We start from the raw sequence: 23,983 nt of genomic DNA, 5'->3' as shown, positions 1-23,983 counted from the left end.
GTTCTTCTCCATGCAAAGCTGTGATATACAGGGTGTCCCAAAACTCAACGATAATCTGAGACCGGATGAAAGGCCAAGTGATAACAGATCAGGGGAAAAAAACCTGTTTCTATTTTTTGCAAAAAAAAAAAAAAAAAAAATTATTGCATTAATTTATAGTTTCGAATAATAGAATCGTTAATGAAGATCCCGGAATTAAAATACTCACAGCGAAATTGTCACATTGGTGATCACAGGACTTAAAAATGCGACGAGGGATGTCGAATTTCAACTTTTTAAATGTCTCTTATCGCTGAACTGAGTGATATGGTTTTTTTTTCCTGATCTGTTATCACTTGGCCTTTCATCCGGTCTCAGATTATCGTTGAGTTTTGGGACACCCTGTATAATATATATAAAATATAATAAGTATCTGACGCTGTATAAAAAATATATATTGTTATCACTGAAAAGTGAAATAAAACAGTAAGTCTTAGACGGAAGTTAGTGTGGACAACGTACACTCTTACCGCGCCTCTGCCGCCGCCCCTGTTACTTAGCGTAATGATATGACACATGCGCCTACAGATCCGATGCTGCGGTTACATTAGCGAGAGATACTTGTTAGGAATTCTATGTTCGCGTACATTTTTCATAGAAAAAAAATAATAGAAGTCAAATGTTCGTTGTATCGAACTTCGCGTACATTCTTTGATAGAAAAAAGAAAACTGTTAGGAGTCATTTTTGTAATGTACCAGACTCGTTGGAGATTTTTCAACAGCAAAGTTGCTATAATCTAGACTTGTAGGTCTAGATTATAGCAATCTTATCTAGCAATCTAGAATTAGTGTAGAATTTTTAAGAATGAAGTTGCTGTAACACTAATAGCACTCATTTATCATTAGTGTACTGAAATTGGTAGAAACTGCTCGATAAAAAAGTAAAAAATAAAGTTTTCAACATTCGTATGCAAGTCACACTTAGCCAAGTGTCTTTCGAAAATGTCTCTCTGTCTCTACATTCCACTTGTTGATGACAAAGACAGCATGACTATCGACATTTCACTATGTCGTTCTTGTATACATCCATAAGAGACTTATTTAGCAAACTTGGTGTATATTCTTCATAATTGTAATATACTCTAGTTTGATAATTGTTCTGTAAGTCATCATTAATTTGGTATGAAAGAGATAGTGCTATTCAAATAAAGCTTTCTCTCTTTAGTACTGTGAAGCACAACAAGTTAAAGTAAAAAATATTGAAAAAAAAACTCTTCTCGTTTCATAGAGTTTTTTTATAAATATGAGATGTATTTCAAAATCGTTTTAATATTTATATAAAAAGGTACACGTAGACTATAAACCTTTTTTACAGTACTTAAACCAATGACGTAATTATGTAGATGATTCAGTCACTAATTCGTCATCCCTTACAACAAAATAGAATTGAAAAGATAAGTTTCAGTTTAGGTGAATAAGTTTCCAAACTGGATCTGATCAATCATTAGCATTTGAAATGAATTCACATACCTGTAGACAACCTACAAATAATAATTGTATAAATTGAACTTCATTAGAGCAGTTTCAGTCTCACCGTATTCATCCAAGACTATTCTACAATCTAGAACTACATCCTAATACGGTAATACAGTATGAAAAAACAACATCGGCCTAGCCTTTTCCCAACTATGTTGGGGTCGGCTTCCAGTCTAACCGGATTCAGCTAAGTACCAGTGTTTAACAAGGAGCGACTGCCTATCGGACCTCCTCAAACCAGTTACGTGGGCAACACTATACCCCTTAGTTAGACTGGTTGTCATACTTTTAAGCTTCTGACTACCTGTAACGATTGTCAAGATTTAATGAATAACAGGCGGGACTCAAAATTCCTTCCTTCCCTTGCTTTCCGAAAAAAGTTCCGGATGAACTCGTTATGACAAAGATAATGGTCACGAATCTACTGAGTTTGTTTCGACATTTCTTCACAGGGTAGTGTAGTCAGATAGGATAGGTCGGCTCCAGCGATCTCAAAAAAAGACATGTCATGTAGAAGTGATAAAATATCCTATTTGCAGAATAAATCTACGGACCAACCGCGTCAATCGTAGCTCAACCTGTGATCGATTCACTCCTATTTGCAAAATTAGATTGCATTTCATTTCATCTACGGACCAACCGCGTCAATCTTAGCTTAATCTATGACCGAATCACTTAAGCAGTTATAGCTTAGTCGCGAGCTAAACGATTGTATCAAAACTACACAGCAAACGAGAATAGTATCGTGTTATCGTGTTTAATGGTGTAGTTATGCGGAGGTTGTCTTGGGGCGGCGGGCGCGTAGTTCCGCACCTCCCTACTAGGCGGCGCTAGTTGGCGCTAGGCGACGGCGCAGCGCGGTACCTCGCTGCTGTCGGTGGGCGGGCGCGCGTCCGCCGGCACCTCGCGGCGGCGGGCCTCGCGCGCCGCCCGCATGCGCGAGCAAGACTCGTTGCCCGATGACTCGTTACCTGGAACATGTGGCCATTCTTAACAAGGTCCTAGGTCGTTCCAATGGTTACACATTATGTAAGTCGGTTGAGTTCCTAATTGCAATGTGCTCTAATTATTTCTTGTAACGAAATTAAATCTTCCAACTCTTACTATCTCATCATATGAAGAACGTTTTACGTCAATTTTCTGTAGTGAAGTGTATGCATGTGTGAATTAGTAAACGACTGCACGGATAGCAAAGTGGTCAGTGGGTGGTAGCAGAGGTCACCACGACAAATCTATAGAGCGTGATGTGTAGCGGGTTCGATCCCCGCGCAGGACCAGCATTTGTCTAGGTATCTTTGTGACAAGGATACACTGTTAATTTTTTTTGTAAAGCAGGTGAATTCTCTTTGACACCCAACTCCTTGCGGGAGGAAACCGATAGTAAATCCCCGCATTTAGTCAGTGAGCGGCAATGCATAGCAATTGAACACGCATAGGGAGTTACAGTTACCGTCATGTGAAGTACAGGTCGAACTAAAAGTATCTATCTAGTTTTCGTTGGTTCATCGTAGATCCTGACTTACAATACTCGCAATTCCCGTCATACGGAGAGCTGCAACTCCTTGCGGTAGAAAGCGGTTAATATCAGACTTTTATATCTTAGATCCTGGCTTACGATAGTGGCAATTACCATCATGTGTCAGTACAACAAAAAATAAAGTAGGCAAATCGTCTCGGTATGAAGGATTGCAACGCATTGCCATTTACCGACACAAAAACGCTGATGACATAGCACGGCGGTGCAGGTTTAGTCATTAAGAGTCTTACACTACCCATTTCCTCCCCCGAGGGTGTCCATGAGCACTTACCAACCCACCTAACCAAAAATAAAAAAGTAGGTAAATCGTCTCACCATCGTCGGAATAGTCGTCGTATCCGAACGAGTCGTCCGAGAAGTAGAGGTCGGAGTGGTGCGGGCGCGGGGCGGAGGGGGGCGGCGGGGGCGAGGCCGCCGCCTCGTTGTCGCTGTCCGCCGCGTCGCGGTACTCGTCCGAACTAGACTCGTCTTCGTCGCTGAGGGATATATGAAGATATGTTTTGAGCTATAGATTCAGATATAGATGTTTTTAAAGCTAAATATTCAATAGAGAAGTTGGTGTGAAGATCTAGTCGAATATACGGGGTACAGATAATATTAAATTTCTCAACAAGACCTGTGCATGTTGGACCTGTATCCCCGTGAACGCCTTTAAAAAAGATCAGGTCTATTCCATGAAGTTATCCCGTGACAGAATAGAAATACAAATAATAATATTACACCACTTCCACACAACGCCATCTAGTCTCAAACTAAGCAAAGCTTGTATTACGAGTACTAGACAAATGATAAACATACTTATGTATTTGAAGAAATGATCATACTCTTCACACAAACATTGATCCTGGATGGGAATCGAACCCACGACCTTCGGTATAGTCAGGGTCACTAACCACTAGACAAACAGGCCAATTATATGAAATTAGATAAGAATGGTCTGAAAGAAGAAATTTGTCTAGAAGTGGGATGTAACGAAGGCTATAAAGAATATACACCGTGATTTTTTAGTCGTCTTACAAAAGCAGCCCAGTTCATGTATCCAATGACTAGAACACGTTCATGATAAAAAAAATAAGTATTTATGAGATTTGACTAAATTTAAAATACAATTTTTATTCAATATTGTGAAGCAATTCAAAACACAGCTCTGTTGCGAGCGCGGTCCGAGCCTTGTAACAATGGTGAGGGGCGCGGGCGGCGGCATTTTTATCATTTTTAAGAGTATATTTCAGATTTTTCTTGTTTCATTTTTCTTCGTACTTATTATCTTAGTTGATGATAAAAAAAAAATAATCGCGCCTAGGGGTATTTTACGTCGGATACATGAACTGGGCTGCTTTTGTAAGACGACTAAAAAATCACCGTGTATATTAGCTGACAAGGCAAATGTAGGTTTTACTTGATTGCATGGAAGAGTTGTGTTTTTTGAGCGTATCTTGTATATTAAGTACCTATATGGACTTCAGAAAAATATACATAATTAAGATATTGTTAGCTTCGTTTTAGCAGTTTTAGTATTAGTATGTGGACAGTGTCAAGAGAGGCGAACAAAAAATTATAATTTGTTTCGGAAACGGTAAGGTCGGATCAAATTAATCACTATCATGAAAAAATATTATCGTATCAAGTGTTTTCAATATTTTTAACCTACAACCGAAAAATACTGCCTTGCTATCCAAGTAACATTTCTACAATCGTTAACACCCACTTAATTCATTAGGATTTCTGATCAAAATCACGTGATTTATCGAAACTATAAAAAATATTATTAAATGATGTAACGGTTTACTCACGCGTATTTATCGGGGTAGCCCGACTAGTTTCGGACCCAACCGGAGTCCTTAATCATAAGCAGACGCGGCGGGATTGCGAGTCGAACTCGTTCGATTTAATAATGAATCAGTCTCACGATAGTTATTATAAAAATATAAAAAATATTTTTTATTTATAATATTTACTAAATATATACTAAAAGAGTAATTTATCGAGTTTCTTGCCGGTTCTTCCGCATAAGAATGAAATTTTAGAATCAATATTGTAACGTTTTGAAAGTGCTTGGAAAACGGCCTATCTATCTATACTAATATATAAAGCTGAAGAGTTTGTTTGAACGCGCTAATCTCAGGAAGTACTGGTTCGATTTGAAAAATTATTTTTGTGTTGAATAGACCATTTATCAAGGAAAGTTATAGGCTATATAACATCACGCTGCGACTAATAGGAGCGAAGGTATAATGGAAAATGTGGAAAAGACGGGGAAAATGCTAACCGCGTGGACGAAGTCGCGGGCAACAGCTAGTTTGAAATAAAAACGTTTGGATTTGAATTTGATGAGCTTTATTTATGAAAGTTAACAACTGTAGAAATTAATTTCGTCTAGACGGGCTGGTTCTTTTAAATAATTAAAACGATATACCCACATACAACAAGCATCATACAAACAAACAAACGCGCACATACAAATCATCTTACCTGAAACGCATATACCCTCTTCCGAGACAGCAAACATAGAGGGGAATACACATATTATAAGAAACGGCGTGCAACATAATCATATAAAACACATACATATATAAGAGTGTAGTGAGATATATAGTGAGAAATTATCGAAAGCAGGGAGTGAAATATTCCTAACAAGGCATATTACAGATAGTTCAACTCATCTGTGCGCGCGGCGCTATGTGTGCGTGCGATAGACAGCAACCGTATACTATGGATGCTTCAATTTGTGTGACACGTGTGTGTGTGTTCACAAGGGCACCCACACACAACGAACCGCGCAAATATGAGTTGAATTCACTGTACGAATATCCAGTAACAAATATATAATAAAAGATTGCAATTTTCACACAACGCCATCTAGTCTCAAACTAAGCAAAGCTTATGTTATGAGTACTAGACAACTGATAAACGTACATAAATATTAGTAAATTTATCTATGGAATTCCGGATATGAGCGACATTAATAGACCTCACGAAAGTTGTTTTAAATAAGTGTAAAATTTGTAAGTCTTGCTTTTGTATGTATCATCTCAGATGTAATCTTTTTTTAATTTGAGTAAAACAAGGCACTTGTAAAATTGTTTAGACTATCAGCAGATTACCAACAGAAAAAAAAAACTGTAAAACGCCGCTAAATTGGTCTCCGAGGCGAGGCAGTTCCTATCGGTCCACCCTTTAACCAGTTGATGGTTAAAGGGTGGAAAGCGTTGTAAACTTCAACAAGTGTCCAACTAAATTGGTTTTCCCTTTACAAATCCTCCTAGTACCATTCATTCCTCACCTGAGTCCACCAGCCCCGCTGGTCTTCGAGGCGAGGAATTTCAAAAGGTTAAAACTAAACCGGTTTTCATTTAAAAATCCTCGATTCACCATTCAACTTCAACAAGTGTCCAACTAAACTGGTTTTCCCTTTACAAATCCTCCTTGTACCATTCATTCCTCACCTGAGTCCGCCGGCCCCGCTGGTCTCCGAGGCGAGGCAGTTCCTGTCGGTCCACTCGTCCTCGTCGATCTCCCTGGCGCCGCTGTCGGACAGCTCGATGCTGATCCTCTCGGGCGTGGGCGCGGCGGGCGGGACGTGACCCGCGTCCGTCACAGACGCGCTCACGCCCGAGTGACGGAGGCACACTAGACGACTGCCGTAGCGTTCCATTGTGTAGTTGCTGTAAATATATAAAACAAGTTTTGCTTATTTCTCTTAGTCTATATTCTTGGTCAGGCTCTAGAGTATAAGTGTAACAAATTTGTCTGTTTGTTTCAGTAATTTTGGCGTGAAAGCGATACAGATACACAGACAGAGACACTTTCGCACTCATTATATTAGTATGGATTATACACAACTTCCTACTTCCATACCCTTCTATCTGACGTCATCGCACAAAAAAACGTTGTTTTAAAACGAAATTGTTTTTTAACCAACTTTAGAATGTTAATAAAAGTGTAGGTATCTGACTAAAACCACTAAATAGACCGTCAGAATAATTATGTATTTTTCATTTCACCACATACTTGAGAAATTTAGGAACAGTAAAATACCAATTGACCCCATCACGTGCAAAACTGTACAGGTTGCCACTGTCAACTTTTCCACGGCTACCAGCCCATCACAATCACATAAGCTTTCAAAATCCTACGCAACACATAACTGCTCAGCCTGCTAGAGCAGGCTAGCTACCATACACTCGTCTCACTCACCCAGGCCGCAGCACAGTCTTGCAGACGGCGCATCGGAAGCAGGCCCTGTGCAGATGCAGGCCGTCGGCTGTGACCCCCTCAGCCGCGAACACGCGAGTACCGCACGCCGCGCACTGCATGCCCGTGAAGGCGGGACCGCGCCAACTCTTCTTAGACTGTAGATACAGTTGTATCATGTATTAGGTGCTGATATAGAGAAATTTGACTACAAACAACTACAACGACATCTGTTATTGGGCTGAGGCTTCGCTGTCCATCCGTCAGAACTATGATTGCTTGACAAAAGCTTCTAAAATAAAAAAGATCGAGGTAAAGAAACGCTTGTTAGGGTTAAAAATTTGATTATGGGTGAAATCTTTCAAATAAATTGGAAGCAACTGCAAATTGACTTGCCACCCAACCGATTTAGCTATTAAGAATATTTAGCTTATTAGGATGGTACCCTGAATCATATTTATAATCGGTTTCAATAACACATTCAGTAGAAAAACTTACGAACTTTAGCTTTTTCCTCTTTAAAATAAATGAATTAAATATTCAAGTTTAATATTCAGAATATAATTTAACTATGACCATACCTCCTCCTTGGTCTCTTTGGGCACCACCTTGGACTGTTCGGCCACCGGTTCGGTTTTCACGAACTTTGTAGCAAGGTTCGCAACCTGTGAATAAAGAAACATAAATACTTGTTAATGTATACTTAAAATTCCCGTGTCACGATGTTAGTTACCGTACTCCTCCGAAACGGCTTTACCGATTTCTATCAAATTTTATCTGCGTATTCAGTAGGTCTGAGAATCGACTAACATCTATTTTTCATACCCCTTAGTGATAAGGGTTGCTCACAATAAAATGTATTTTTTTTCTGACGAAATTTGTTTTTTTTTTTATAATTCACATTCACTCATTATTTGTCTGCACTAGAATTTATTTAGAAACTAGTAAGGCAAAACAGCGTTTGACGGGTCAGCTAGTAATAGTTTTTTTTTTATCTCATTACGTGTTAACGTAATTTTTAATCCGTTTTAGCATAAATAAATAAAATAATAAAATAACAGGAATGTTAATAATATCTCAATGCATGGATTCAATAGTAGGACAAGCATTTGTGTGATCAACGAACGCTTGTTTCTATGTCTTGGAGTCTAAGTACATGTGACTTAAATATTTGTTCAACTCCTTGCGAAACAAGAATTAAATTCTTTTCTGCGGGACTAGTCTAAAAAAGAAAACACTCCAAAAGTATTTTGGCTCTATTTTGGATTTTCAATTCGGTTTTGAAATTGTTCTTTCGTACCAAATTAAGATTGAGGAGCGTTTCAACTACACCAGCATCTTTCAACTTATGCCAATGCACGAATTGACGCTATCGTCTTGAACCAAACAATAAGAATCGTTTTCGAAAGACGTTCATCTAATTCGCTCTAACAATGTTTTTTCTAAAGCGTCCAGATCTACTTGAGCTTTATGTATGTTCCTTATATCCATAAAGCTTACCTTCTTAGTTCCCTGGTCGGGTCTGCCGGAGTCCTTGAGTTTCTGGTCGAGTTTGTGCAGAGTCTCGTCGATCTCGACCCACTTCTCCTCGTTGCCCTCGCCCTCCTTCAGCTTGCGTTGGCGACCCAAGAACTGTTGGAAGAAAAAATATAAGCGTGTGTCACTTTTAGGAGATGATTATCAAAATTTTGTTAATCGATGTTTGGTTCCTTATTTTTAGATGTTGTAAAATTATTGGAATGATTGGATTTACCATCATGTTTGAACAATGGGCTAACTTGAGCAGAAATTGGGAAAGCGGTCCACCAAAAATCAATTGATGTTGGGTAAACTATTCTAAGAAAAAAAATACAAAACCGGCACCTATATTCCTTTAAGTTGAAAACTTGATTCAAGCAACCATTCACTTGCAAATACGTTATCTCAGGCTAGCAGATGACTGAATTGAATGCTACGCTAAGCGAATTTTTGGGCAATAAATTCTTATTGCCATTATCTCTAGGAAAAGAAAAATCTTATAACCAACCTGTTCTCTATCCCACTTCGGCACTCGTTCGGCAGTCTTCGGCTCGGGCCTACCGAGCCTGTTCTCCATGATCTTTCGTTCTATCTCCTTCATATTCCAGTCGTCTCGCTCTATCTTGCCTACTGATCGCATGAGGTCCTTCGGTTTGGACGAAGGTCGCGGCGTTGGGGAGTTGGAGGTGGTTCCGCTGAGTTCGGCGGCCAATCGGGCGACGCGAGCCCCGCCCCCCGCCGTGCGACCGCCCCCGCCGACTATACGCCCCTCCTCCTAGTAATTAGATACAAGATATGAGATCTGCGTTTTTAAAGATTAAAGATATTGTATTTTGTAAAAACATGGTACAAGCAAAGTCTTAGAATAAGTATTATCAACTCATGTTCTGCCACATGATGGCATGGCATGAACAGCATGATGGCGTTTTGATTGAATAATTCAGAAAAAACAGTCAATTTTGAATACAATTCGGCCTTATAGCTGGTGCAGTGAAAGATTGTCACCTCATTAATAATCAGCCTAGTAGTTCAGGCAAAACGTTGGAAGAAACATCAATACATACGCCATCAAAAGCATAACCCTTCCTTTTCTCCGCAGTCGGGTACAAATTAGTACAAAAAAAATCACGCCAATGTTAGTTCGAACACGTGTACACTTAAAACACAAGTGGGTAAGTTAATTTAACTCTTATAGCAGTTTCAATTGAGTTCACTATTGATTAGCACAAATTTATAAAAAGCTTATTCAATTGAAAGTACTTTTAAATATTACACTAGAGTTTGCACAAGTATTGAACATAAGATAAGTCTGTTTCAATGGAATTATTGTAAAGCAAAGCCTGCGACTGCGTCTAAAAGTAATATTATAACAGATGCGAAAGCGAGACAGTCAATACACGTAGAGCGGCATCTCTGTCCCACATCTGCAATAATATGACTTTAAAACGTTTTCGTAGGTCCGAAGTAAATTGGTTGCCGTGATCAAGTTGACCACGGCAACCTAATTTCGTTTATCGAATGCTCGACAAGTTTCATTACGTTTGCAAACGCTAGAACAATAATTGCTTTCCATGCACACACATCTGTTTAACTGTCACTCCACGCAGTTATTTGTTTAACGTTTAATCCATCGTCTCCGTTGTTGGGTTTTAAAACGTGCGTGCCTCGTTACAGGGTCGAGAGCTATTGAGAGTGGACTAAGATGTTCTTGATGGGGAAATAAAAAATATTTATATAGTGACCTAAATATTGGTATGATGTGATGTGGAGAATTTAAATACCAATAAAGAGAATTCTAGAGAGAAAATTCAGATTCTTTTATTTCACGTCACTATTTTTATTTTATGTCACGGCAACCCCATAGCTAAGTACAGTAATTTATATGTAGCGACATTTTTCTATAGCAAATTTTATTTACCCCACATACCCGACTTTTATCGGGTATCCTGTTTTTAATGAGACTAGCCGGAATTAATTAAACTGTCGGCTAAAAGAGTTACTCTTGGAAACCGCAACGAAGTGAATCAACTATAGTAAATGGGAGAAGCAACAGCCAGTAAAGAATAATGTCAACTCCAGCGAGCGCTAAAAAATTACATTCAAAAGTGATGACGTCCGATTTACAGATTAAATGATTCCATCATCTTTATCTGGCATTATCTTTAGTTCCTTACTAATTCATTACTACGAAATTCAACTACACTAGTACTGAACTTAGACCAAGAAACCCCTATCCAAGTCCATCTCTCAACAGCTCCACCCTGTGAACTGTACCACTGATTATCAAACGGTAACATTCCATGCGACACAAACGCGTTGCTCTCACATAGTGCTGGAGTTTCTTCTCGAGCTTCTTGACTCGCTCCCCGAACTGCGGGGCGCTGGCGCGGTACTGCTGCAGCCCGTAGTCGTTCTCGAGGTCGGCTGACGGCGCGAAGTCGAGACGAGGTTCGGCCGCTAACATCTGAAGACTCTTCTCGAAGCGCTGTTTCATTATCTCTCGGGCAGCTTTCCTTCTGCCTGTTTTAGGTCGTTTCGATTCGGCTGATTTTCGCTGCATTATATCCGATACGCGTTGCATTTTGAAGGACATCTCGTCGCTGTTCCTTCTTTGCGGCACTTCGGGGAGTTTCAATTGATCTTGGCCGAGTCCTTGGCCTTGTTTGATTAGTTCGACGACTCTTTGTCTTCGTCCAGCCATGTCTAGGTTTCCTAGGACTTCTCTCTTGGTCCTGTCCGGGCTCGGGGTGTCTCGGCGTTTTCCTTCGATGATTTCCGTCATCCGTTGCAAACGTAACGCCATCTCTGGATTGGTGACGGAACTTGATCGTTTCGTCCTCGATTCGGGGCTGGGCGTGTGTCTCCGTTTGTGTCCCTCGAATAGTTGGGCTATACGTTTAGTGTTTGCTATCTCGCTCGCACCTATGGAGTTGGACCGTTTGTAGGGTACGTTGATTTCGGGACTGTATGAGTTTCTTAATCGGTGACTGTCGGCTACTTCCGATAATCGTCTACCTTTCTGTGGTAGTGGGCTTTCTGACGACCGAGTGAACTTTTTGCCGCTTTCAATAGACGAGGATCTGAAGTGATTCGGTTTCTTCGCACTGTCTATAGACGGTGACCTGCTGAAGGACTTTTTGTTCTCGACTTTGACAACGGTCGCGTCTGTATCGGAGTCATCAAAGATATCTGAGAAGTCCGGTACCCTTATGGAGCTCGCGTCGAGACCTTTCAACCTTCGCGGAGGTTTCACCGGCTTGGGTTTATCCTCTTGGAAGTAATGCGCTAACTTATTCGGCTCCTTGACTTTGACCTTCGTAGTACCTTGTAGCAGTTGGGCTAAGGACTGTCGTAGCTGCGTAGGGTCGGGGGACTCTTCAGGGTCGAGTAAAGCTAGGATCTGTTCCTGCAAGTCTTTCTGTTTGTCCGCCTGTCTGTCGGTGTCGTGGACGCTGTCGTGCCCGTCTATGAGGCGGGCCAGCTGTGTGATGTCGTTAAGGTCTAGTTTCCCGATCTTTTTGCGTATGTACTCGGCGGGGTCGTTACTTACTTGTGTGGGACGCACCGAGCGACGTTTCTTTCTGTAGCTCGAGTGGGATTTGTCGGCGTCGACCGCAACTGGAAACACAAATACACAGTTAGAGTGGAATATTTAGTTTAAAATATTCAGAATTCAAATTATCGTAAGCACCTGCCGGTTTCGTCTAATAAAAAAAAAAACAAAATCAATACAAATATTCTTTGATAGTAAGTAAAAACAAACATATACACAATCTTTTTCAGACCAACCTTAGACATGGTTATTTTTAAATATTGTTTACAAGCACAAAAAATATTAAAAAAAAAATCAAAGAAACTAGTCTTCCATTCAAAACAATTACTCGTACAATCACCTCAAATCGTCATTCAAAACTGACAAGAAAATTTTGAAAAAAATTGTTTAAGCAATACTAACTCACAAACACAGACACATCATCATCATCATCATCATCACCCTGATATTCGTCCACTACTGCAATTTCAAGCCATCGAGATCAACACACACACACACACACACACACACACACACACACACACCACACACACACACACACACACACACACATGCATACACATACGCATACATACAAAGTTAATCTCTCTATGTAAATTAAAATATAAAATAAATATAGCAATACTTACTCGCATACACAGAAACGGGATGTTCAATGTTCCGAACGTGTTTCTCTTTCTGCATGCTCTGTTTGATCTAATAACATACAGCGATACATTATATAGTGACATCGGGAATGCAACGGGAACCACCTTATTGGATGACTAACTGTTGGGCACTGAGTCGAGTGGGTCTATGTTGTTTAAATGTTTTTGTGGTTGTAATAGTACGGTATGTGTTGAAAAACTCTGTCAGATGAATTAAAGGGTTGTAGTGTAGAGTAAAATGATTATTTATTGGATAAAAAGAAATTTTCACAAATACAGAAAATGATCATGTCATTATTGGCCTAGCCTTTTCCCAACTATGTTGGGGTCGGCTACCAGTCCAACCGGTTTCAGCTAAGTACCAGTGTTTTACAAAGAGCGACTGCCTATCTGACCTCCTTCCCAGTTACCTGGGCAACACAATACCCCTTGCTCAGACTGGCTGTCAGATTTTTCAAGCTTCTGACTACCTGTAACGACTGTCAAAGATGTAGGAATAACAGCCGGGGCCCACAATTTAACGTGCCTTTAAACATGTATTAGAATGAAAAGGATTTCCAAAAAAAAAAATGATTTTTGCTAATAAAGGGAATCCTCTTTATCGTTAACACTGAGCTAAGAAAAATATTTTGCTGTTATATGAAGAACAAGATTGTTTTCAGTATATTTATTCCGCGTATGGCAAGTCGTTTATATGCCCTTCAAATATCCGACAGAGGTTTTCATACATACTGTGTGTGTTTTAATATAAGGCTGTTATGTGGACAGCTGTCAATAACTATAGGTAGTGTATCCCACTGTCCTTCTGTCTTAGTCATAAGCACAGGCCTTGGTATATTGTTTGATAAACTAGCCTTTTCTTCTCAGATATTATATCCCACAGCTTGACAAAGACCTTGCTGCATGTGCCCATAAATTCGACTTTATAAATACAATATTACATCGCACAGTCCTAAGTCCTCAAAAATAGGTATCAGATATGTTTTTTAACCTCAATTAAAATCCATATACACCATGTAAAGTTTAACGTGTAATGCATTATGGTTAATCGGTAATATTAACAGTAAAAAACAATAAAATAAAAATGTAAAAAAAACGAACACATTTTATTTAAAGCAATCATATGTTACCAAAGTTTCTTATTTTAAAAACAACAAGACAATGTTTACCCCGGATTTATTTAGTCGCAATGAGGTAGGTAGGGTAGAAATGTATTTATCATTCTCTACATCAATACGACAGTAAACACTAAGAGACTATCACAACCAAATAAAGTAATATTAAGGCAGTTGTGGAAAAGAGACAACAATACACAGAGTTTCGGCATCTCGTTTCCGCAACAACATTAATATCACTTTTATAAGTCGTAGTTAACCTTTTCAGCAGACGAAGTACGATTTGTTTACAAGCCAGTAATGGCCACTTATAGAGAAAGGTTGCCGCGATCGTTCTTGTAACCCAGATAATTATTGTATGGCAGTGAAAATGAGTAACCATGGAGTTTCTTGCTCGTTCTTCTCCATGAGAACCTACCTTCCGAACGAGCGGTAGCTTCAATAGGAAACTGACCGACAGACTGACACTAGTTTTTAATTGTTCATATATAAATTGTTTTGACGTTCAAAAGTGCCATATATGGGTCTAATTGAAATAAAGAATTTGACTTTGTCTTTGATCAAATTGATCACGACTACCTTTTGGTAACTGTTGTTAATTCTGGCTGACAAACAAATGTTACAACGACTGCTACGTGACTGAATGTAAGGATAAACTGTATACTTTTGTGTAGATAGTAAAATATTTTCTGATTAGATTTTTGACCATCTTTTCGGTTGTACCATAGTTTTCAGAAGCCGGCTAATTACACCGACTTTAAAATTTAAATGCATCCATCGACTATTTATCCTATTTCCTTTTCATACTTCGAAATACGATCACAAAAAATATTCAAACTCACACAAGACTAATGGCAGTGAATTTTCAACTTTATCACATTACACATTAAGTTACATTTTACCGCGTTTAATTTTAAATCAAACTCACCCAAGACTATTGGCAGTATCGCGAGGTATAAAAGTACAATTTACCCCGTTTAATTTTAAATCAAACTCACCCAAGACACGCGGCAGTGTATTTTCAACTCTATCTCGTTATATTAAAGTACAGTTTACATAGTTGATCGTTACATCAGCACAGTTCTACAGCTATTACCTGGTCGAAGACGTCCGTCTGGTGGTGGACGTGCGGCACTTCGCCCTTGAACGCGTTGTAGACGCGCGTCAGGTACGAGCGGAGCTTAGCGTCCGGGACGTCGCGGAGAGTGCCGCCGGACGAGAACGGCGCTATGCCTTTAATTTTAGAGAGATTTTAGTGTGAGTCATTGTGTATTAAGGTAATAATAATATAATCTTATATGTAAAAATGTATTGCTGTTCGTTAGTCTCGCTACAAGTCGAGAACAAAAAAGAATCGGTTCGTGAAAGTCCAGGGTAGGTTTAAATGGTGACTAAATTTAGAAAAGTTGGCAAAGAAGAAAAGATTTTTTGCCTGCATTGTTATTATCGACTGTTGCCGGGATAGCTAGCATAATATAAGTAGCTATCTCAGCGAATGTTGTTTTGTCAAACGCATGAAAATGTTGGCAAATTACAAAGAAAATTACTAGGGTGAAGGTAAACATCGTGGGGAAACCATTTCCTCACACCTGAGAATTTATCAGAGTTGAGTTTAGGCTCGTTCAGAAGCTATAAATAAACAAGGCTTCAAAACTCTGATTTAAATGAAACAATCACTAAAGCAAAAGATGATGAAGGAAAATAATTTATTTATTTGAGTAGACGGTACGATACCAATTACACTATTCTTTTGCTACAGAATACGGTAAATTTACATACAAGTAACATCGACTCATTGATGTTGGTAACAATAATAATCAATCAATCGCCTAGCATTGACACAATTTGACTTAAAATGGAGGTGTGGTAACCAAATTCCTGCTGCAGTATACGGTAAAGATGACGTAGGAAAAATAATGAATCAATCCCCTAAAATTGAATTTAACTTGACTTAAACGTAGAGGCCTTTTAACCTCAATTAAAAGGGTTGGTGCTCACCAAACTCCTGCTGCAGGATACGGTAAAGATGACGTAGGAAAATAAAATATTAAGAAAATGTAGGAAAACAATCAATCAATCCCCTAACATTGAATCTAATTTGACTATAAAGTCAATGGAGGGAGGGTATGTCTCACCAAACTCCTGCTGCAGTATAAGATGCCCTCAACATTAAATCAAATTTGAATTAAAAGGGGGGGATGGGCAGGTTGAGAGAGGACCCACCAAACTTCTGCTGCAGGAGTTTATTAAGAAAACGTAGGAAAATAATAAATCAATCTCCTAACATTCAATCTAATTCGACTAAAACGTATAAAGTTGAGGTTAGAGGGTTGTTGCTCACCAAACTCCTGCTGCAGGATCCGGTAAAGATGACGTAGCAAAAACAATCAAAGAATCTCCTAACAATGACGCTGCGTCAACTTAAAAGTAGGGAAGGAGGAGTATCTCACCAAACTGTAATGCAGGATTTTTTTAAGAAAACGTAGTAAAACAATCAATCAATCCCCTAGCATTAAGCCTGGTTTGTCTAAAAGGTGGACGGTGGTATCTCACCAAACTTTTGCTGCAGGATACGGTAAAGATGACGTAGGAAAACAATATATTAAGAAAATATAGAAAAAAATCAGTCAATCCCCTAGCATTGACACAATTTGACTTAAAATGGAGGTGTGGTATCTAACCAAACTCCTGCTGCAGTATACGGTAAAGATGACAACGTAAAACATGTATATTATCTAAATGTAGGGAAACAATCAATCAATCCCCTAGCATTAAGCCTGGTTTGTCTGGAGGGTCGTTGCTCACCAAACTCCTGGTGCAGGATGTGGTAGACGGCGCGCGGCGCGGCGGCGGCGGGCAGCAGGTCGGGCCGGTAGCGGCGCAGCAGCTCGGTGACGGCGGCCGGGCTGGAGGCCGCACGCAGCCCCGGCTCCGGCCACGCCACCCACGACACCAGCGCCTCCTCCGGGACCTCCGCCTCTGACGACACCAATTGTATAATCAATACTAGCTGTTGCCCGCAACATCGTACACGTAGTTAGAAGGTATAAATTAGGAATTTTTTAACGGTCGCCCTCTTAGATGAATATTTTTCCACGTTTTTGGGACATTTCCATTGTTTCATCGCTCCTATTAGTCGCAGCATGGTGTTATATAGCCTATTTAACACAAAAGTATTTTTTCAATTCGAACCAGTAGTTAATAAGATTAGCGCGTTCAAACAAACAAACAAACTGTTCAGCTTTATAAAATTATAGTATAGATTCAATAGATGTTGACATACACATCGCTTGATTTAAAATCTATATTATTCAATATGAAACTGGATATGACTGCGTATGTTCAAGGTAGGGTTCAGGAGAGCCAGCCACGACACTAGCGCCTCTTCGGGAACCTTCGCTTATGTTCTTAGAAATTGTATGTTCAATAGCTGATGGTTAGAATTTTTACACTGACTACTGACTAGTAGTCAGTGTAAAAATGACGATTTTTGGACGTCATTCTTTAAATAACCGTTAGAGACATGCTTACAAAAAATAAAGTACGCATGCAACTCACAAGTCTCAATCTCTGACTGAACTCGCAAGTATGAGACAGATATGACATGTTTATGTGAAATAGTTTTGGAGTTGTAAGGGGGTCAAAAGTGACCGGCTCTGGCAGGCTGCCGCGTGTCTACAAGTTTTCAAACTCACCTCTACGCCTCTTCCTAGCGGTGGGAGCGGCGTCCAGAGGCAGAGGGTCGTCTGAGTCGTAGAACGACGTCACACGATGGGGAGTGACGGCCGCACGGTTGAGGTTCGGGTAGCGAGTGCCCGGGTCCAGGGTGTAGCCGCCGAAGTCGCGGTGCAGGTTCTCCGGGGTCGTTTGAGCTGAGGAAAGGTAAGAATGGAATGTCAGTCATATGGTATTGAAATCACTTGGTATATAGAGACTGTAGTAAAAAATCTCATCTTTCATTAATTTGGGGTTTTTATCTCCAAAATTATATTCAACCAACCCGTCCTTCATGATATTTGATTTAGATTTAAATATTGAAAAAATTGGTAAAGTCGGTTTAGTGGCCATACTTAGACGTGACAACCTCATAAGCAAATACTGATAGAATAGTTACGTTTTTGGATAAAAAATATCAATGGAACGCCTCAGAGTGCATATTTTCATGCGTGCAGCCAAATTACATCGCTGTTACACGGCTAACTCACAGACACATTAAAGAAATAATATTCCACAACTTTCACACAACGCCATCTAGTCTCAAACTAAGCACAAGCTATGCTTAGTTTGAAACTAGATGGCGTTGTGTTACTGCGTATTATGAGTACTAGACAACTGATAAACATACTTATATATTTCTAAATACATCCTACTACTATTATAAAGGCGAAAGTTTGTAAGTATGGATGTTTGTTACTCTTTCACGTAAAAACTACTGAGTGGATTTGAATGAAACTTTACCACAATATAGCTTATACATTAGAATAACACATAGGCTACAATTCTAGAGGTTTCTAATGTAAGGTCGTAAAAAAACACATTTTTTGCGCTTACATTGCAAACGCTGACTGAATCCTACAAGATAGATAGAAGGCAGATATAAATTATAACTTATATCTTCTAACCACGCGGACGAAGTCGCGGGCAACAGCTAGTACATAATACACATTCAAACACGGAGAAACTATAGAGCTCACTATACAAACATTTATTTTGTCCTGGGTGGAAATCGAAAACGACCTTTGGTACAGCAGTCAGGGTCACTAACCACTAGTCCAACAGGCCAGTCACTAGCGTATGATATTATTATAAATGGTTAAAGCAGGTATGATCATAAAATTTCAATCACTTCTGAATTATTTAGATCTGTATATCACATTATTCTAATTCACATAATTTAGCACTTATAAGACACTTTTTTAAAGATATTTTTTTTAAAAAGACCCACGCAACGACCGCCTTTATCCACACAAATGAAACTGAATACCATTGAAACTTCACTAGTATATAAGTACAATCGCTGTTATTCCTACACCTTTGACAGTCGTTACAGGTAGTCAGAAGCTTGAAAAGTCTGACAACCAGTCTAACCAAGGGGTATCGTGTTGCCCACGTAACTGGGTTGAGGAGGTCAGATAGGCAGTCGCTCCTTGTAAAACACTGGTACTTAGCTGAAACCGGTTAGACTGGAAGCCGAACCCAACATAGTTGGAAAAGGCTCCTCCGAAACGGTGTGACCGATTTTTATGAAATTTTGTATACATATTGGGTAGGTCTGAGAATAGAACAACATCTATTTTTCATACCCCTAAGTGGGGTTGCCCACACTAAAAAAAATATTTTATTTTTTGGACGAAATTATTTGTTTTTTTTTTATAATGTGGCATTAAAAATACATACACCTAGAAAAAAACGGCAAAACAACGTTTGCTGGGTCAGCTAGTATTATATAAATACAATATAAACACACAGTTCGCTACGTCCACATATATATATCACAAACCTCCGTACGTACCTATATCACACTGTAAACAAACCTCTCGCAGGATTTTAATTGAAATCCGAAACTAAACACGTTTAAGAGAACTCTATACTAATAATATACGCAGACAGAGGGGTGTAATACAAAACACTGGACTGGTCTTCAATAGCAAACATCTTTATTACAATGGAATAAGATATATTTTTGTGTGATATATACTATGATCTAAGATTCGCCTTTATTGTAATGCAATAAGGACTATTTTTGAATTTGTTTTACGATTGAGAGCTGTTTGTTATACTCAAAAGGGTGCAGATGTGAAATTATTATGACTCAAATATTATTATTGACAGGGCTTTGATGTTACAAACACTTTAATTACCAAGCATTAAGGTTCATTTTCCTAGTTGCTGTTGTTTAATATTGTAAAAATCTGTGTTACAACGCAATAAGAACTATTTTTGTATGTATTGTATATGGTCTGAAAACGGTAAGTAATACACGATGGGGGCAGATGTAGACTCAAAGGAAAATTGATATTATTATTGACAGAGCTTTGATGTAACAAACACTTTTATTACCAAGCATTAAGGTTCATTTTCCTAGTTGCTGTTGCTAAATATTGTAAATACCTTAATAACAACGCAATAAGAACTATTTTCAAATGTATGTCTTTCGCTTGGAAGCAATAAGCAATACTCAATAGGGGACAGATGTTGATGTTTTTCAGCTCAAAGGATAATTAATATTATTATTGACAGAGCTTTGATGTTACAAACACCTTTATTACCAAGCATTAAGGTATATTTTCTTTGTAACTATATTTTGAGCTTAAAAAGACCTTTATTGCAACGCAATAAGAACTATTTTTGTATTTATGTCTGTCACTTGAGAGCTGTTTGTAGTACTTAAAAGGGGGCTTGCTTTGGCTCAAAGGATAATTAATATTATTATTGACCAAGCTTTTGATATTACGAACATCTTTAGTACGTTGCCTTAAGGTCCATTTTCGTGTTTTATATACGATGATAAAGGAATAGTCTTTATTAGAAGGTAGTAAGATCTATATTAGTATTTATAGAATGTAACTAGAAAACTTTAATTACTCAAATGAGGGTGGTTGATGATGAAAGGGATATTAATATTATTATTATTAACAAAGCTTTGATGAAACAAACGCCTCTATTACGATGCACTAAGACCTAATTCCGTAGTTACTGTACTCAGATGTTAAAAACGTCTCTATTAGCTCGTAATAAGGTCTATTTTAGTAATTTCTCGTCCTGCGCTATGTTCTTTATATACCGTCCGGTATATAATATTTTTTTTTTATGTAGCCTGCTTTAGATCCCACTGCTGGGCAAAGGCCTCCCCCTTACTCTTCCACACTTCTCTATTTTGTGCAAGTTCTCTATTTTGTATAATAAAAATAAAAGTGAAAAAAATCTGAGTATGGGTAGGAATTATAAATACATAAGGGTTTCTTGAAATATTATTATAACTACACAATTTGATCAATTTGTAAGATGATTCTAAGATAATTGCAGCCAATTTTTTAATATATTTAAGTAATTGCTGATTTCTTCCATATGGTCAACTAAGATATTATAGTGTATATTGTATAGTTCAATCGACAAATCAATGATTAACATATTTGATACATACATTCGAATACAATAAGGCTGACATTTAAATAAACATACGTTTCCATGGTAACGATGTTGATAACTGTCGTTTAATTACACAAATAATTACAAATTTAGTGTCATAGCAGAATTTGTAACATTATATACATAATAATTATTATATACACGACTTGACACAAATCCAGAGAGCTCGCAAGCAATCGAAAATCACTTTAAGAGTTATAACTATTGTCAAAAATTATAGATTCACAATATGATTATTGCTGCTTCATCAAAAATATAATCTACTGCATTCTTTAAACATAGTAATCATATTTAAAGCTGTTTGTGTAACTTGCTTGATTTTGTAATATAGTTCTAGAACTGTTTAGTATGGTAATCTTTGAATTTATCAAACAATTTGTCATTGAAATAATTCAATTTTGATCATCATCACTTCTCCAACTAACAGCTTAGCTCAATTTTTCATCATTTTACCCAAAGACTTCAAATATTATTAAAAATAACATGAAGTACAACCTCGATTAATACAAAAAAGCATCATACAACATTAATACCAGTTTCAAAATTCCAGATTAAACTTTAGAACTATCATAAAAGAGGTATATAATACAAGTTATTTCAATTCGCAATTGTAAGGGCCCTTCTTTTATATACCAACACGTGTCTGCTCCCAGTCCGTATAGTTGTGTGCGTGATAATAACTAGGGGGGCTAAACAAAAAGTCTGTAGACCTAGCACATGTGTGTGATAAGCTTGTGTCAATGTGTGCGTAATAATAAATAGAGTTTCAATAAAGGTTCTATAGACCTAATCGATGTGTGCGTTAAGCTTGTGTCAGTGTGTGTGTGTATAAAACTAATAACTAGGGAGGCTAAATTAAATGTTTGTAGAACTAACCTGTGTGCGTTAAGCTTTTGCATATGTGTGTATATCTAATGACCAGGGTGGCTAATTTAAATGTCCATTGATTGAACCTATGTGTGAGTTAAGCTTGTGTCAACGTGTGCGTAATAATAATAACTAGGGAGATTAAACAGAGCTGCTTTTAGACCAAGTGGATGTGTGCGTAACTAAAAACTAGGGTGGCTAATTTAAATTTTCATAGACCTAAGCCATGTGTGCGTTAAGCTTATGTCAATGTGTGCGTAATAATAATAACTAGGGAGATTAAACAAAACACCTAAAGACTTAGTCTATGTGTGAGTTAAGCCTATATCAATGTGTGTACTGACCAAGGGGGAGACTAATTAAAGTGTCTCTCAGAAATCACCATCTCTATAGACATAGTATAGACCAAGGGCGCCTAATTGGAATCCATCAGCGGTTGCTATAGCAACGATACAAACAAGTCGAAGGGGAGATACGTACTCGTGTCTAAGTAATATTAAAATTGAAATGCACTTTCACAAATCCATACTTTTGGGTAGTAAATTAAGTACACGCTAAGCTTGTGTGAATGTGTGCGTGATATTAATAACCAGGGGTACTAATTAGAGTCTGTTAGGGGTTGTCATGGCAACGATATTAAAGCGAAGGGGAGATTGGTACACGTTTTAAAGTAATATGAATTTGTACGTATATATATATAGATATGTATTAAGATGAAAGATGATTCGAGTATTTGTATAGGGGGTCGAGTAATTGAACATTTCATGCAACTGTCCGAACGGCACGCTTTCATTATTTTCGCTCAAAGGGTCAGTTTGAGAGGGAGTTTTAATTAGACGGGAATCAATTTTAGTTTGTTTACTCCTTTGATTACTACACACAGATGATAAGTTGGGCTGGGATTTAATATTTTTTTTAATGGTAGAAAAACTTACGAGTTTACTTGCGGTTGGATGGAGAGGGACTGTCAAGTCAAAGAAAAGAAGTATAGATTGTGTAAAGAGTGAAAGAAACGGGAGTTACAGATAGCGTGACGACTAACACGTTTCGACAATCTTTATGTATAAAAATGCTGTTCGTTAGTCTCGCTAAAGCTCGAGAACGGCTGAACCGTCTTGAAATATTCATAAAAGTCCAGGGAAGGTTTAAACGGTGACAAAATACCGAATAGTTGCAAAAAAAAAATATGTTATTATCGGCAGTGTTATCATCGACTGTTAGACGGTACACAGTTCGCCGGGACAGCAAGTCCAAAATAGAATAGAACAAGAACGAAAAGGAAGCAAGTAGTTTTAGCTATATTTATTTAAAGCCAGTTGAACAAAATAGTCTTAAGAGCTGCACCCAGTCACACAGCCCAAGTCTTGCGAATTCACTAACGAATCTTCACATATTGAGGTGAATATAGGAATTTAGTTCTTAGAGATTCAAAATGCGATTGAAGCTTCCAATTCATGAGTACTTAGCTGAGTAATACCAACTCTTAAAGTTGACTTGAAGTTTTGTTGCAATTTAAGAATATTTAGGATTTGGAGATACTCCTTTGGCTATGATAAACCCTCAGGTTTCCTTCCCCGTTTGTCAGAGGCGTCTAAGAATAATGAAGAAAGTACTTTTAACTTTGAAAGAGTTGCATGATCAGTGTTTACCAGCTACAGCAACCGTTAGACAACCCTGACATTTTCAAAACTTCGAAACAGTCGCAAGATTAGTGATAGACAGCCATAGCAACCGCTAGACAACCTTGTCATTCTCAGCAAAATAATTCCATTTTCATAGCTCAAATCAGTGTGTCCAGCATAAACAGACATTTTATTCTTATTAATCTTGTACTGACAACCCTTGTAATATTGCATCAAGAGCATAGCAACCCGAACATCTGCCGGTG

The 23,983-nt window shown here is 38.3% G+C and overlaps 1 protein-coding gene across 1 annotated transcript in view; it reads right to left on the bottom strand.

The window, feature by feature from the left end:
- The window catches only part of LOC113503945 (F-actin-monooxygenase Mical), a 101,283-nt gene that overhangs the window by 10,686 nt on the left and 66,614 nt on the right, over positions 1 to 23,983 (bottom strand). Inside the window, exons 10-21 of the mRNA XM_026886090.1 lie at positions 17,775 to 17,951; positions 16,885 to 17,058; positions 15,176 to 15,312; positions 12,947 to 13,013; positions 11,091 to 12,382; positions 9,273 to 9,539; positions 8,747 to 8,878; positions 7,828 to 7,911; positions 7,250 to 7,404; positions 6,499 to 6,717; positions 3,368 to 3,528; positions 2,357 to 2,486 (exon numbers count right to left, since the gene is read on the bottom strand). Coding sequence (XP_026741891.1) covers positions 2,357 to 2,486; positions 3,368 to 3,528; positions 6,499 to 6,717; positions 7,250 to 7,404; positions 7,828 to 7,911; positions 8,747 to 8,878; positions 9,273 to 9,539; positions 11,091 to 12,382; positions 12,947 to 13,013; positions 15,176 to 15,312; positions 16,885 to 17,058; positions 17,775 to 17,951 — 2,995 coding nt within the window. The remainder of the gene's footprint in view (positions 1 to 2,356; positions 2,487 to 3,367; positions 3,529 to 6,498; positions 6,718 to 7,249; positions 7,405 to 7,827; positions 7,912 to 8,746; positions 8,879 to 9,272; positions 9,540 to 11,090; positions 12,383 to 12,946; positions 13,014 to 15,175; positions 15,313 to 16,884; positions 17,059 to 17,774; positions 17,952 to 23,983) is intronic.

The sequence above is a fragment of the Trichoplusia ni genome, chromosome 20 (assembly GCF_003590095.1).
Source record: "Trichoplusia ni isolate ovarian cell line Hi5 chromosome 20, tn1, whole genome shotgun sequence".
Taxonomy (NCBI): Eukaryota; Metazoa; Arthropoda; class Insecta; order Lepidoptera; family Noctuidae; genus Trichoplusia; species Trichoplusia ni.
This window is presented reverse-complemented; position numbering and strand designations above follow the sequence as displayed.